The sequence below is a fragment of the Crocuta crocuta genome, unplaced genomic scaffold (assembly GCF_008692635.1).
Source record: "Crocuta crocuta isolate KB4526 unplaced genomic scaffold, BGI_CrCroc_1.0 scaffold44, whole genome shotgun sequence".
Lineage (NCBI taxonomy): Eukaryota > Metazoa > Chordata > Mammalia > Carnivora > Hyaenidae > Crocuta > Crocuta crocuta.
Window position 1 is genome coordinate 2,891,937 of NW_027530179.1, and position 15,039 is coordinate 2,906,975.

At 40.5% G+C, this 15,039-nt stretch overlaps 1 protein-coding gene across 1 annotated transcript in view; it reads left to right on the forward strand.

Moving 5' to 3' along the window:
* Positions 1-7,820: 7,820 nt before the first annotated feature.
* CLIC5 (chloride intracellular channel 5) overlaps positions 7,821-15,039 on the forward strand; it is a 174,997-nt gene continuing 167,778 nt past the window's right edge. The window contains exon 1 of the mRNA XM_077764852.1: positions 7,821-8,417. Coding sequence (XP_077620978.1) covers positions 7,821-8,417 — 597 coding nt within the window. The remainder of the gene's footprint in view (positions 8,418-15,039) is intronic.

Genomic DNA, 15,039 nt, shown 5'->3' on the forward strand with positions numbered 1-15,039 from the left:
CCACCAGGTCTTGAGTGTCCCCAAACGTCTCATCAGGAAGTTGTCACATCTGAATATAAGTGCAGCAAGTTGGAGAACATCATCTCCAACAAGATTCTCTCTGAGAGGGTACTGGGTATGCTCTGAAGACATTCTTTAAAATTCTGTTTGAGAAGGAAAGTAAAGAGACCCCTTCTCAAAACCAAACGTGAGTGGAGTTAGTCTGATATATAATCTGCTGGAGAAACTATAAGAACTAATGGTTCCTCTGAGAGTGGAGGAAGGGAGAGGAGAGGGGTAGGGAGTGGGGGGGGGGCAGTGAAGTGCTGCCACCTGATGTAACTACTGCTTGTGACCCCAGAATCTTCATGAGATTTCTGGGTGTGAGTGGATGCTTTTTATATAAACTGGTGAAAAGATGGCATTTTGCATCTGAACAGTACATAGATGGACAGAGATCCAGAGAAAAGGATGGGGAAGGAATCCATGAAACTGGGCATTTTAAGACATATTTCCTCAGATGTATAAGTGTTGCAGGATTTTTTTTTTAAATCTCAATACCCAGGATTCGCTGTCTCGACACTTCAAAGAATAAAGAGATGAGCACAAAGTGAGCAGCAGGCAAAAGTTTTTTAGGGTACAAGATCAGAAAGGAAGAATAGTATGAACGCTGTCTTTACAGAAAGGGGACATTCGAAGGTGAATACCCATGACAATAGACAAGGGTCTTTATTTTATAAGGTTCTGGTCACACTTCCCTTTCCTTTCTCCCTCGTTCCTTCTGAGGTCTTACTCTTATTCACTTGATAGCTCTAGGTGCTGGGTTGTCCATTCCTGATTGGCTCGTTTCCATCGCATGAGGGGTGGCCTATGGCCATACCATTCCTTGGGGGTCATACAAGTCAAGTCTTTGTCAAATTCCTGAGGGAACCCTGAGAGGCGTAGTTGGGGGTCTGTTACATTCTTAAGAGGAACCTTACTCTCTAGGGGTTTTGCTGTGGTCAGTCGCTCCCAGCATTGTTCCAAAATGTGTTTTTCTCCACCTGGGGACCTCAGGTCCTGATCTTTCCCTCTCTGCCTACTTATTCCTATCTTTTCCTATCATATAAGGATTGAAGCATTCTTAACCAATATCTGGGTTACATAAACTGGTTTCACATACCTTGAAAGGTTTTTTTTTAAGTTTGTTTATTTATTTATTTTTGTGAGAGAGGGAGAGAGAGCACTCAGGAGCAAGCAGGGGAGCGGCAGAGAGAGAGAGAGAGAGAGAAAGAGAATCTTGTGCAGTCTCTATGCTGTCAGTGCAGAGCCCAATGTAGGGCGCGATCTCATGACCATGAGATCGAGTAGGACGCTTAACCAACTGAGCTACCCAGGCGCCCTTGCTCTGAAAGCTTTGTAGTGATACCGTTGATGGTCACCTAACAGCACTGGTGGTCAGGATGCCGCCAGCACCAGGGACTTCATGTAAATTCCTTTGCCTGGTTTGTTCAACAGGATGCTTGTATTCCCCGGAGGGGGGTGCTTTTAACTGTCACTACTTAATGACAGTAACCCAAGAAATTCAACTCCCAGAGGAGGAAATCTAAGTCCGTTGTTAACATGGGGCATTTCTTATCCATTGTCTATAGAAGTGATCCTTAAAATCTTTTGCTCAAGTGCCCATTAAAAGAATCATTAGAGGGGCGCCTGGGTGCCTCAGTTGGTTAAGCATCTGACTTCGGCTCAGGTCATGATCTCACGGTTTGTGAGTTAGAGACCTGCATTGGGCTCTGTGCTGACAGCTCAGAGCCTGGAGCGTGCTTCGGATTCTGTGTCTCCCCCTTTCTCTGCTCCTCCCCTGCTCATGCTCTGTCTCTCTCTCTCAATAATAAATAAAAGCATTAAAAAAATAAAAAAATAATTATTAGAAATCCTGTAAACTTCGGTATGTTTTTAAGTTGACATAATTATCTGGAATCATTTAGAATATACTATTTTATGTCACTCAGCATAAGGTCTATGAGATTCACCCACTTTGTTGTCTGTATCAGTAATTCATTCCTTTGTCATTGCTGAGTAATATTCACCACATAAGTTCACCGCAGTTTGTCCATTCTCCTCTTGCTAGAAGTTTCCAGTGTTTTGGATTTTGAATCAAATCTCTCTAAGCATGCTCATACAAGCCTGTTATGATGATTCTCACTTTAATTTTTTTTCTTGGCTACAATTCCAAGATTTGCTGGAATTGCTGAGTCATAGGGTACATGTATATTTAATTTTATAAGCTACCAAACAATTTTATAAAGTAGTTGTACCATTTTGTACTCTCACCATCAACATATGAGAGTTATAGTTGGTTGCTTTACATCCTAACCAACACTTGGTATTGTTAATCCTTTTAATTTTAGGTGTTCTAAGTGGTATGAAATGAACTCATTTAACTGCATTTCCCTCATGGCTAATATTCCTAATGTCTCTTTAACGACCTTATTTGCCATTCATATGCTACTTTCTGGTGAAATGACCCTTCAAGTTTTTCCTCATTTTGAAAGATAGAGATTGGAAGATAGTATATTGAGTCTAAATACATTGCAATTGCATTAAAATGTTTATAAACCAACTACTCAAATTAAAGGCAAAGATTGTTAGGATGAATAAAAATATAACTATCTAATGTTTATGTATAAGGGCACACAAAAATTGAAAGTAAAAATGTGGGAAAATATATCCATAAACACTAACCAAAAGAAAGCTGATTTCAGAAAAAGGCAAAAAAATATCAGTAGAGATAGGGGTGGCATCTTCTATTGAAGGAACAGTCCGTGTACCAAGATGACACAATTCTCAATCTCTGTGCACCTAATAACATAGCCTCGAAAACATATAAAACAAAAGTCAAGAGAACCAAAATAAGAATTTAGTCCTTTTGACCTGGATGATCATAAAAATAGAACATATAAAATATTGTGGGATAGAGAAAAAACTATATTTAGAGAAAAATTAATGGTCTTAAATGCATAATTGGGAAAGAAGAAAAGCTGAACACCAATGGTCTAAGTATCCATTACAATTATCTTGGAATAAAGAACAGCAAAGTAAAACCAAAGAGAAGAGAAGGAAGAAAATAATAAAGACAGGAGCAGAAATTAGTGACATTGCAGAAAAATGCGCAATAGAGACTATTAATAAAGGCAATTGTTTTCTTAAAAATAATATTGATAAGTTCTTTCTTAAAATTTTGTTTCTTTATTTTGAGAGAGAGGAGGGGCAGAATGAGAGGGAGAGAGAGAATCCCAAGCAGGCTCTGTGCTGTCAGCATAGAGTCCGAGGTGGACTCACATGACATGAACCAGGAGATGGTGATCTGAGCCAAAATCTGAGCCAAAAAGTCAGATGCTTACCTGACTGAGCCACCCAGGAGCCCCAATATCGGTAAGTTCTTAATGAGGGTGATCAGTATAAACAGAAAAGGCAAAACTCACTGATATTGGTTTTGAAAAATGGGGTATTGTCTCAGAACATGGAAACTTCACACAAATATAACATGAAGACAGTATCTTAACTGATTGCTATTGTGACAAATACAAGTCAATTTGGCAATTTTTTTGGAGTAAAATAATACATTGGCATTTTTGTTGCTAATATGATGGATTTTTGGTTTTTGTTTGTTTGGTTTCTTTTTAGAGTGATCCAGATCTACAAAGTTTGAAAATCCCTTTGCAAATTAACCAAATTGAATCTTTGCACATACAAAGCAGGAGGCCAGACATGAGCTCCCAAATCATTCCAGAGAATGAGCAGGTCTCCTGTAGGCCCACTTGGAGCCTTTCTCTTGAATTTTAATGTGTAAATTTCCTTAGTTGTAGGTGCATATAAGATCATGTCTTATGTATATCTTGCACATAGTAGAATGAGTAGAATTTTGCCCAGTAGAGGAAACACACATACAAAAGTATAGGGGCAGCATTTTGGAAAGAGGAAAAACATTAGGGAAGAGCAGCTTATGTGGCTGCGGAATAGAACATTTGGGAGGGCTCTCTGGGGAGAGGCTAACAGGACAGATAGGTATGGTTCTGATTGTGAAAGATCTTGAAAAGGACATCTTCTTGTAGAAGACCCCTCAAAGACTTCCGACCATGAGAGTGACATAAACAAACTTGTATTTCAGAAAGTATGCAAGCTCATTCTTAGAACCTCTCAAACAAATGAATAAATGTGTCATATTTCTTTTCCTAGGTCGTAAATAACATACATATGAAGCCGTCAAAATATTTTTGACTGATTAATTGATTGACGGACTCTCTTTTATAAGTAAACAAGCCAACTTGCTCCATACAAAGTTCTGTGGAAGACCGAGGTATTAGTTCTTCTAGATGAGTTTAAATATAATCAGGAGATAATATCTATACACATAGCACAGAAAGAAAAGTGGGCCAGGAGTCAAAGGATCTGAATTCTAGGCATGTTTTTTCCATTTTAGTTGTTTATAAAACAAATATTTAATAACATCAATGATAGGTCAGATCTCTGCTAAATTTTAGATATATACTGATGCGTAAAATAGTCATGGACTTTGATCTCATAGAACTTATGTGTTCAGTGGAGACTAAAGATATCAAACCATCCCAGAAATGTATTCAACAAATGTATTGAGTGTCTAATATATGCCAGCCACTCCTCTAAATGCTTGAGATGATGATTAAGAAGCAGACAGAGACTTGCGACCATACAGCCTTTACATTTTAGTGCAAGAAGACCGAAAATAAATTCTATTTTTTTTAAATTTCAGATCTCCTTTTTTTTTATTTTTTTATTTCAGAGCTCCTTTTTATTTTTTTTACTGTTTTATTTTATTTATTTATTTATTTATTTTACAAATAGTTTATTGTCAAGTTGGTTTCCATCAAAAATAAATTCTAGACATAAAGTAATATATGCTTCTTGTGAGAAGGGGATAGGTATTATGGAATAAGAAATTAAAAGTCAAGTAAGGGTCTTTGGCAATGGACGGGTTACAGATAGGAGTTGGGATGGGTTGACATTTTAAACAGAGTGGCTTCATTGGCAAGGGGATGTATAAGCAAAGACTTAGAAGAGTTTGGGGAATTGACTATGCAGACATCCAGGAGAAATGTATTTTGGTCAGAGCAAACAGCCAATGTAAAGAGCCTGTATAGAGAGCATTCTGGAATGTTCCAGGAATAACAACGAGGCCAGGATATCTGAAACAGGCTACCCTGTTTCAAAGGGGGAAAAGCAGGCATAGGAAAGCTGGTGCAGATTTTGTGGATCATAGTTAAGAACTTCAGCTCTTTTACTGAGAGGTAGGGGGAGCCATTATATGAGTTTGAGCCGAGCTGAATGACATTTTCACAGAATGACTGACTTCCTATTACAATCTGTAACCAGAACATGATAGGTGTGTCTCGAGGTGGGAAACAGGAGAACCACATATATAAAATATGTGTGTGATCTTAAGCCCTAAGCTTAACCAGCCTCTACTGCCTGGCTGGGTCACCGTGATAAGGACCTGGTAGCNGCAACGAGGCCAGGATATCTGAAACAGGGTAGGCAAAGGGGGAAAAGCAGGCATAGGAAAGCTGGTGCAGATTTTGTGGATCATAGTTAAGAACTTCAGCTCTTTTACTGAGAGGTAGGGGGAGCCATTATATGAGTTTGAGCCGAGCTGAATGACATTTTCACAGAATGACTGACTTCCTATTACAATCTGTAACCAGAACATGATAGGTGTGTCTCGAGGTGGGAAACAGGAGAACCACATATATAAAATATGTGTGTGATCTTAAGCCCTAAGCTTAACCAGCCTCTACTGCCTGGCTGGGTCACCGTGATAAGGACCTGGTAGCCTGCTGCATACATGTACTCACACTGTAGAATATGATTCCTTGGTAATAATGCAAAATGGCATGTAATCTAGTGCTGGATTGTGAGTTATACACCAGAAGTACTTCAGCAGTTAAAGCATGAATTCTCAAAAGCAGAAAGACCACCCCCAATGGGGCAAACATTTGTTTTCAGGAGATAAAAGCTTATTTTCTTTTCCCTATGTATAAAGCGTGATACACATATAATACACAAGAGGATATGCAGTGTATCAGCAGTATTTTCATTTCATGGAGGGAAAATATCTAAAAAGGATTCTTTGGGGGGGGTAAGAGGAGAAGCTTGTGGGATCATGAAAATAGGTTGGAAAACACTGACCTCAGGAGGGAGGGAGTAGCGGAGATCATCACTCTGGGGGTTAGGAAATCCCAGCAGAAATCAGCTGTGTCATTAACTCTCTGTGTGAATTTGGACCACTCACCTTCTCCTTCTAGGTTTCAGGCTTTTTTCCAATGTAAAATGAATGTTAGACTAAATGACATGTTAGGTTTTCTCCAGCACTAATATTATGATGAGGATATGAGCTATCCTCAAATCATTTTGAGTTGTCAGTGCCTGATTATGGAAGCTATGGTGATTTATAAGGGATTTGGACCCACCAAACCTCATGTTTCAATAAGAGAAAGGGCTAACATCAAGAGCCTTTAAAATCTGTTTCTAGCCGCCTTCCACTCATCTATCCTCTGAGCCATCCCCAAAGCTAGAATTCTAGCAATACTGCTCTAGTTTGCTCCAGAAGATTCCTGGATACGTTGTTGGAGCTAAGGGTACAATGGAGTTTTGTTAACAAGATGTTCATCAGGTGCTATGTCCACAGTTGCACTGCTTCTTAATTTTCACATGACTTCTAGACATTAAAGTCCCTTTGCGGTCTCTCTGATTGTCACTTCAAAGAGAACCATGTACACTGTAGGATAAAGGGAAACAGGAATGAGCAGAATAGAGTACCAGATTAGAAGCAAAGAGCCTGTATATTTGTGGCACTTGTAAGTGACATCAATGAGGCAGCTTTGTGTATCTAGTTCCTTACTGCTTATCCCAGACCTGGGGCAATTGCCCTAAGAAAACCTTGGATAGTTTATTCTGTGCCCATTAGGGTATAGATTTGCTTTCTTGTCTTCCAACTGTGTTTAGAAGTTTCTCAACAGCAGAGAATGAATCTTCTATAACTTATGACTAGTGCTCAATTCGGTATCCTGCACATAACAGAATTTCAGTAAAAGTTTGTTGACTTTGATGATGATCATACGGATTTAGAAGGGAGAATAAAACTCAAAGCCATAAATCTTTGAGTTCTTTATTTTTGGGTACCCTGTACTGATGTGACTATAGGCCGGTGCATTTATCTCCTTTTCCTTCTGCCATTTAATCTCCTGGTGGTGTTTCCAGATAAGAAATGCAAATGGAATTTATCACCTAGCTGGAGCATGTACAGCTCATGTATCATAGGGTATTGATACTCAAAGAATTGTTTTGTGTAACGAATTCAGCTTTTTAATAGATGAGTTACTATTGTGAAGAAGTGAATTGCAGGGGCTTCTTGAATGTTGTCAACAATTCGGAGGCCATTAGAAGAGGGAGCCCTATTTAGTGAACAATGGCTAAATATTTAGAATTTCAGTGTGCACTGGGAAGATAATTCAACCTCTAGTTAATCCAAAGAATCTTGGAGCTACTGGCAGTGAGGAAAATCCCAGAGTCTACTTGAAACTATCCTCAGCAATGAAGGAGTTAACTGAGTGTGTAAGCTTTATCTGGTGTCCAGTAGACTTGTGGCTTGCTGATTAAAGTCTCTGGTAAATGATTGTTAGAGATCTGTCATTGGTAGCTGTTGCTAGTTGCTGAGCTTCAAAAGCCTGTTGATTCCTCTGCAAAGCGGTACAGCATCCTCTATCCCTTTATTCATTTCTGATCTAGTCAGGTCTGCCTGCAAACGATCTATCAGATCAATGAACATGAATGACGAAGATAATAGCACCATCTATGACACAGTCCAAAAAAAAGGGGTGTATGAGGTTCCCCTAGGCTTGCCAGAAGAAAATGAAGTCCCTCTTTATGATAACATCCGTGAAGACCTGAGGTCAGAAAATGGGGTGTATGCCACTGAACTGGAAAGCCACAAATATGACTCTGTGTCCGTCTGTGTTGCCGACGGTGAGAACAGCTTGACCTCTTCTCAGCCAGAAGCAGGAGACCACCTTCTGCCTGATGACATACATCCTGAGTCCCAGGATCTTCAACGGGGTGAGCCACCAGTCTCCAGTGAAGACTGGAATAGCTCAATGGAAAAATTACACTCACCAGCCCAGGACCAAGAAGAATTACCCTCACTAGCCCAAGACCAGGAAGAATTGCCCTCACCAGTCCAGGACGTGGAACCCCAGGAGGATGGAGGCGTGATGGAGAAAGACCTGTCTTCTCCAACCTTCCCTATCCAGCAGAGCAGGGCCTTCTTTCCCAGCAAGAGGTCCTTCACCCACTATTCTGCTGCTGATGGTTTGGAAGAAGATGAATCAACGTCCACGGACCCTGAGATTAGCCTCTTTGTTAAGGTAAGGGCTGTCTCTGATAGGCACATCTGCCTGTGTAGATGGCGAAATTGGTGTCTTCTTATTCTGAGTGTCCAAGGAAAGATGCATGATGTCATGGTCCTTGGACCTCAAGACATATTCAGGGGTAGAGCTGGTTAAATGAGTAATTCCAGGGGTGCCTGGGTGGCTCAGCTGGTCAACCATCTGACCTCAGCTCAGGTCATGATCTTGTCATTTGCAAGTTTGAGCCCCATGTTGGGCTCTGTGCTGACAGCTTAGAGCCTGGAGCCTGCTTCTGATTCTGTGTCTCTCTCCCTCTCTGCCCCTCTCCTCCCTCAAATAAATAAATAAATAAATAAATAAATAAATAAATATTGAAAAAAATAAAGAAGTAAAAAAAAATGAGTCATCCCAGAGTTCACTCAGGACTGCTCAAAAGTATAAGAATTGGAAAGTGCATTTAAATTGTGTGTCTAATCATCGACTTTTATATACCAGGGGCAAAGCATTTTTTTTAAGAGTTCACTTACAAGTGAGCAGAAAATGCGGCTCAAATCCATACCTTTGTGACAGACGTTAAGTACGTTTTCTTGTCTGGTTAAATTTCCTTTGTCAACTTGAATTTCAAAAACGAAACCAAGGCTTCTGAGAGGAAGTCAAGTCAATAGCCAGGTGCTGGGTTTTCCTTCTTAGCATTTCTAAGGTCACAGATACTTCAGATAGATGGTCAATAAACGTTACCTCTGTCACTGATCTTGCCCTTTTGACACCAATATAACTAAAATATCTGATGAAGTAAAATGATTTCAGTGGTGTAGTAGTAAGAGACCAAAAGCCAGTGTTAATGTTTAATGCTTATGATATATAAACTGAGAACTTTGGATATCCGTGAAGTTCTTGTAATTGTAATACATAGTCTATTTATTACATACAGGCTATTTACAATAAAGGCTATTACAATTTGTCAAAACATAAGAAAGCATTTCTGGGCTAGACAAATCATCTTTATTAATCAAGAAGGCAGAACATTTTCCCCCAACGTCCACTCCCTGACAATATTCATATTTACACTTTTCTTAGTATGGAGACCACATATTAGTAAATACTATTTCTGGCTAATAAAATGAGCCCACAAACCCCCCATTCATGCTTATTTCTCCCTTTGTGTTTTCCAATTACTCCTCTAATAAAATATACTTTATTTACTGATTTCATATATTAATTATTTTGTACTTTTCCTTCATTGTTTTGTGTGTACATTGTATTTCCTTTATTTTACCACACAGTCTTTAAAAAGTACCTAGCAGAGTGTTTAGCTTATACTTAGGGATCCATCCAAACTTGCCTGGTATTACGCTGAGCATTTGGGGAGAAAGGGGTGGGGGAGACAGGGAGGGACCTTGCTGTCAAGAAATCAGCAAAGTGGTGCACGAGATAAACTTGCACACGGGTAATTTCAGTAAAATAGAGGAGTGAGCTGAATGCTATGGGTATTTGGGACAGAGTGTTCAAGAGTGTAGGAGGGAGTCAGGAGGGGCTCCACCAAGGAGATAACATTCAAGCAGGTGCATTCAAGCAGCCTTCCAGTTTCCATATTTGCCATAAAGTTAGTTTCAAAGGAGAGGAAAGGGGAAGGGGAGGGGAGGGAAGGGAAGGGAAGGGAAGGGGAAGGGAAGAGGGGAGGGGAGGGGAGGGGGAAGGGAGGGGGAGGAGGGGAGGGGAGAGGAGGGAAGGGAAGGAAAAAGACCACAAAATCCCATTCCTTGTGAGGACTAGGTGTATTTTTCTCAAGACAGAAGCATCCATGCAACTTTATGCAACAGACAAGGTGGGTCATCGTCATCATGACCATCATCATCATTGTGGGCACATCAAGACCTTTGTAAAATTGGAAAAGTGCTGATTTCACCAGAAATTAGCCTGCCACTGGTGTTGAACCAAACAGAAGCAGGAGGAAACACAAGTGTTGGAATCCTCAGCTGGTATTAGCAACAGGAAAAACTGTTTGGTAGTAACGTGTGGCCTCAGGCTCTTTAAGATCTGTGGTTCCCAAAAGCAAATATTGAAGTTAACTCTTTAAGTTTATATCCTTTTTAGAATAATTGTTAACTCAGAGACCTCAGCTCCTACGTGTGACCTCTTTTTTAATGATATTAGCAGCACTAAGAGGAGTGGCAGTCATAATCCCTGCATCTCAATTCTCCACCCATCCCCACGGCACTTCTTTATTCAATGTTGGATGGAAATTATATATGAAAGTGGGGAGTACAGGGACTTCTCTCCTTGTGCAGGAGTGGACAATACAAGGGTAACCTGCTTAGGCTCCTTCTTCCTCCCTGCTCTGGCATAAGGGTGGTGGAAAGCTGGAAGCCCCACCTTGGATGGGGCTCAGGTGCACCTTAAAGCTCACCATCTTCCTAGCAGGGCTGGTTGCCATAGAGTCCTGGGGTTATTCGTCTCCCGAGCTGTTGCAGTGTAGACCGCTCAGGCTGCATCTGTACCTACACTCCCTTGTGTGTATTTTCAGCTGTTCTAGACAAGTCAGTGTAAAAAGCACGCAGGTTTGTTATTATGTGTTCAACCAACATTGTACTGAGGCTCAGACATTGCAGGGTGTTGAGCAACCACTTAATTAAAATATATCATTTATGTATTTATTCAACCCACAGATAATTGCACCAGGCTTTGGCTCCCCTGTACTTCGCATTGTTGCGGGAAAAACAACTGATGGACAAATAAGTAAACACAAAATATGCTTGGTGGCGACAGTGCCGTAAAGAAGCATAAAACAGAATAATGGGGGTGCACATTTCCTCTTGCTGCCAGGATTACCACACTTTGTGGCTCAAAATGATACAAATTGATTCTCTTCTAGTTCTGGAGATCAGAAATCTGAAATAAATCTTATGGAGCTGAAAACAAGGTGTCAGTAAGGTTGTGTTCTTTCTGGAGGCTCAGGGGACAATCTATTTCCTTCCCTCTTCCAGCGTCTAGAAGGAATGTCCTCATTCCTGTTTATGGCCCATGTCACATCACGGTTGCTCTCCCTGCTTCCCTCCTCATCCTGCCTTCTTCTGATATGACTCGTCTTGTGTTACTGTTATAAAAAGACTTGTGATTAGTTCGGGCCCCCCAGGATAATCCGAGATATCATCTCCACTGTAAGATCCTTAATTCAACCACATCTGCAAAGTCCCCATTGCCACAAAATGTAACATTCTGGGTTCTGGGAATTAGAACACAGATGTGCTTGGGAGCCACTATTCAGCTTCCCACAGTGGGACAGAGTGACGGTGAGGAACGGAGCGGGGAGGTGGTGTGGCTGGAGTGGGGGCAAGAGGGAGGTGAAGTAAGCCAGCAGGTAAGGCCAGAGAGGTAGAAATGGGCACAGAACATATAGTGAAGACCTTTCCCATTTACTCTGAGTGATATGGGGAGTCGTCAGAGAGAGCATTTTAGAAGGAATATGCTGGCTGCCTTTCTGATGGCAGACTGTAGCAGAAGCAGAGAGAACAGTTTGAAGACAGTTGGAAAAGGAGGCAAGAGATGATGGTGGATTGGCCAATGGTGGCCACAGTGAAGCTAGTTCAAAGTAGGACTGCAATGGCTTTGAAAGTGAACCCAGAGGCACCTGGGTGGCTCAGTCAGTTAAGCGGCTGACTGTTGATTTTGGCTCAGGTCATGCTTTCATGGTTTGTGAGTTCGAGCCCTGCATTGGGCTCCATGCTGACAGTGCAGAGCCTGCCTGGGGTTCTCTCTCCTTCTCTCTCTGCCCCTCCTCCTCCCAAAATAAATACATTTTAAAAATTATTATTTTTTAGAATTTTTAGCTTATTTCATTTATGGTCCAATTAACTATAGTATGATCTAATACATAGCCTTGTTGAGATGGTAAGTTTAAAGAAAATTTAAATAATAACATTCCAATGCTGAAACATAAACAAACAGTGAGCATATTTCAGGGGATAGAATTCATGTTATTTCTCATTTGTCTAGACAGTCATGGAATTACATAACAGTACTTTTTAAATTTTGGGTATTTCTGTTTTCTTCTCTTTTTTTCCCAGTATTTTATTTATTTACTTTTTAATATAAGTTATTGGCAAGTTGGCTAACATATGGTGTATACAGTGCACTCTTGGTTTTGGGGGTAGATTCCCGTGATTCAATCGCTTACATACAACACCCAGTGCTCATCCCAACAAGTGCCCTTAAACTAAAAATTATTTTTAAAACACATATAAAAAAGAAGAGAGCCCAACAGTTTTGCTGATATGAAGTATAAAGAAGACAGCCAAGGTTGACTCTAGGGGTTTTGATCAGAGCATCTGAGTGAATGGAGATGTCACTCTTATGTAACCTGTGCACCTCTTCTCTGGGAACATCTGAGCAACAAAATGTGCTCATACAGTCACTTGGCCATCTTTCCTTCCTCTCTCCATCCTTCCTTCCTGCCGTTCATCCATCCATCCATCCCTCATTTACGACGTACTTACTACATGCAGATACTAGATAAGAAATGAACACATCACATCTTAAATCCAACTGTCCTGTGAGGGAAGACAGAGAAACCCAATTCTTGAAGATAATAAAAGGAAAGAAATAATTACCTCTGGGTCATTGCTGAGATCTTGTGAAAGAAAGGCCTCTAGTGAGAGTGGCAGTCCTTTATATGGGCATCCAAGAGGGGTTCTTGGTTCAGCAATTACCACATAGGATCATAAGAACTGCCTGTATGCTTTCTGCTAAAACTGAGGGACCTATAGGCATAGTTGCATTTGTATACGTATGTATGAAAGAAATAAGCAGAGAAAAAGAATGAGAGAGACAGAGATAGACTAGAGGAGGGAGAAAGGGAGGAAAACAGCAAGCACGAGACAGATTACTGCTATTTTGCTTAATGCAAAGGAAAAAAAAGTATTCTGATGATGGTTACTGCAAAGAAAAACGGCACAAATGAATACCGTTGTCCAGCACATAATTGATGCCACTGACTGTGGAAGGCAGTATGTCGCAGGGCAAGTTTTGAAGTTGCACGGCTTGACAAGTGGCTTAGCAAATTAAGTTGTTAAGTTGTTTAGCTTCTCTCAGCCTCAATTTCCTCATTGGTAAAATGGATGTTATAATAGGATCTTTGCAGAACTGTTATGAACATTGAGTAAGATAATCCATGTTAATTGCTTGGTATAGTATCTGACATATAATAAATGCTCAATAATTATCAGCTTAAATGATCATTTATTCTGATGTATTGGAACCGTCTATAAAATGATCATTTTTATTTTAAGCACTGTGCCAAACAGTTAGTAGACATTCAATGAATGGACCATTAACTGATCCTAACATGAGCAGTGTAATATTGTGGAAAGAGCACCGGTCAGGATATTCTAACACAACTTTGTCAATAATTTGCTGTCAAACATCCCTAGATCCTTGTCCCCTCATCTCTGATATATAATCTCTTCCAGCTCTTAGTCTTTGATTTTAGGATACATGGTTCTAGCTCTTAATCAGTGTGCACATGTATAGTATCACTTATGATCCATTCTGAGATACTGCTTGGCAATGACTATAATCTCCAGATTTGGGTATCATTGGAAGGACCAACATGACACTGAAAATCCTTTCCACCTTTAGTTCACGTGAAGCCTGTTCCTCGGAAAGCATCTGTAGAGTCTGTCTTTAATTAGGCACTCATGAGATCTCCACTCAGGGCTGTACAGGTTGTGCACTGAGCAAATTTAGGGGCCCCTCTGGCAGAAAATGTAAATGGTGCCTTCCCGAGGTCAGGCAACATAATAGCCCTGGTTAATGTTTCTTAGACTGGTAGCCTGAAAACTTTGTTCTAAAGGAGTGACTCCCTATAATTCGGTTCAGCATAGTAGAAAGTGTCACAGAAGAGTTAGTAATTATTATTATTATAGTGCTGGAGCCTGCTGTTGTTTCAGGGGTCATGGTACCCAAAGTAAGTTATTCAACATAATTCATGGGGTATTAGAATATTAGAATTAGGGGCGCCTGGGTGGCTCAGTAGGTTAAGCGTCTGCCTTCAGCTCAGGTAATGATCTCACGGTTCTTGAGTTTGAGCCCCGTGTTGGGCTCTGTGCTGACAGCTCGGAGCCTGGAGCCTGCTTCAGATTCTGTCTCTCCCTCTCTCTCTGCCCCTCCCCCACTCATAGCTCTGTCTCTCGCTGTTTCTCAAAAATGAATCAATGTTAAAAAAATTTTTAAAACAATATTAGAATGAAGAATAGTAAGCAATATTTTCTTTTTGTCTAGTTCTCTTAAATGTTAATTTTTATATATTTAATAACGTGCAGAGTGAGTTCTTCCAGTAGTACATTAATATAGTTTGCAAGTGAATAAGTAAACCTATGTTGTGGGTAAATGTTTAAATTTTGTATTGGTAGGGATGTTCAGTTTTAAAAATCTTATGGGCTTACAAGGCGTCCCTTTCTCTTCTGTCACCATCTGGACCTGGGGCCCTTTCTTTGGCCAAGTTCTGGTGAGAACAGTTCCTCTTACCTTCCATATCCTTCCCAGGAGTTTTCGAAAGCATAAGCGGGGGCAAACACAAATTCACCCTCACAGGTGAGAAACGATAAAAGCCCGCTGAGCGAATGAGGGAAATGGAGCTGGATTT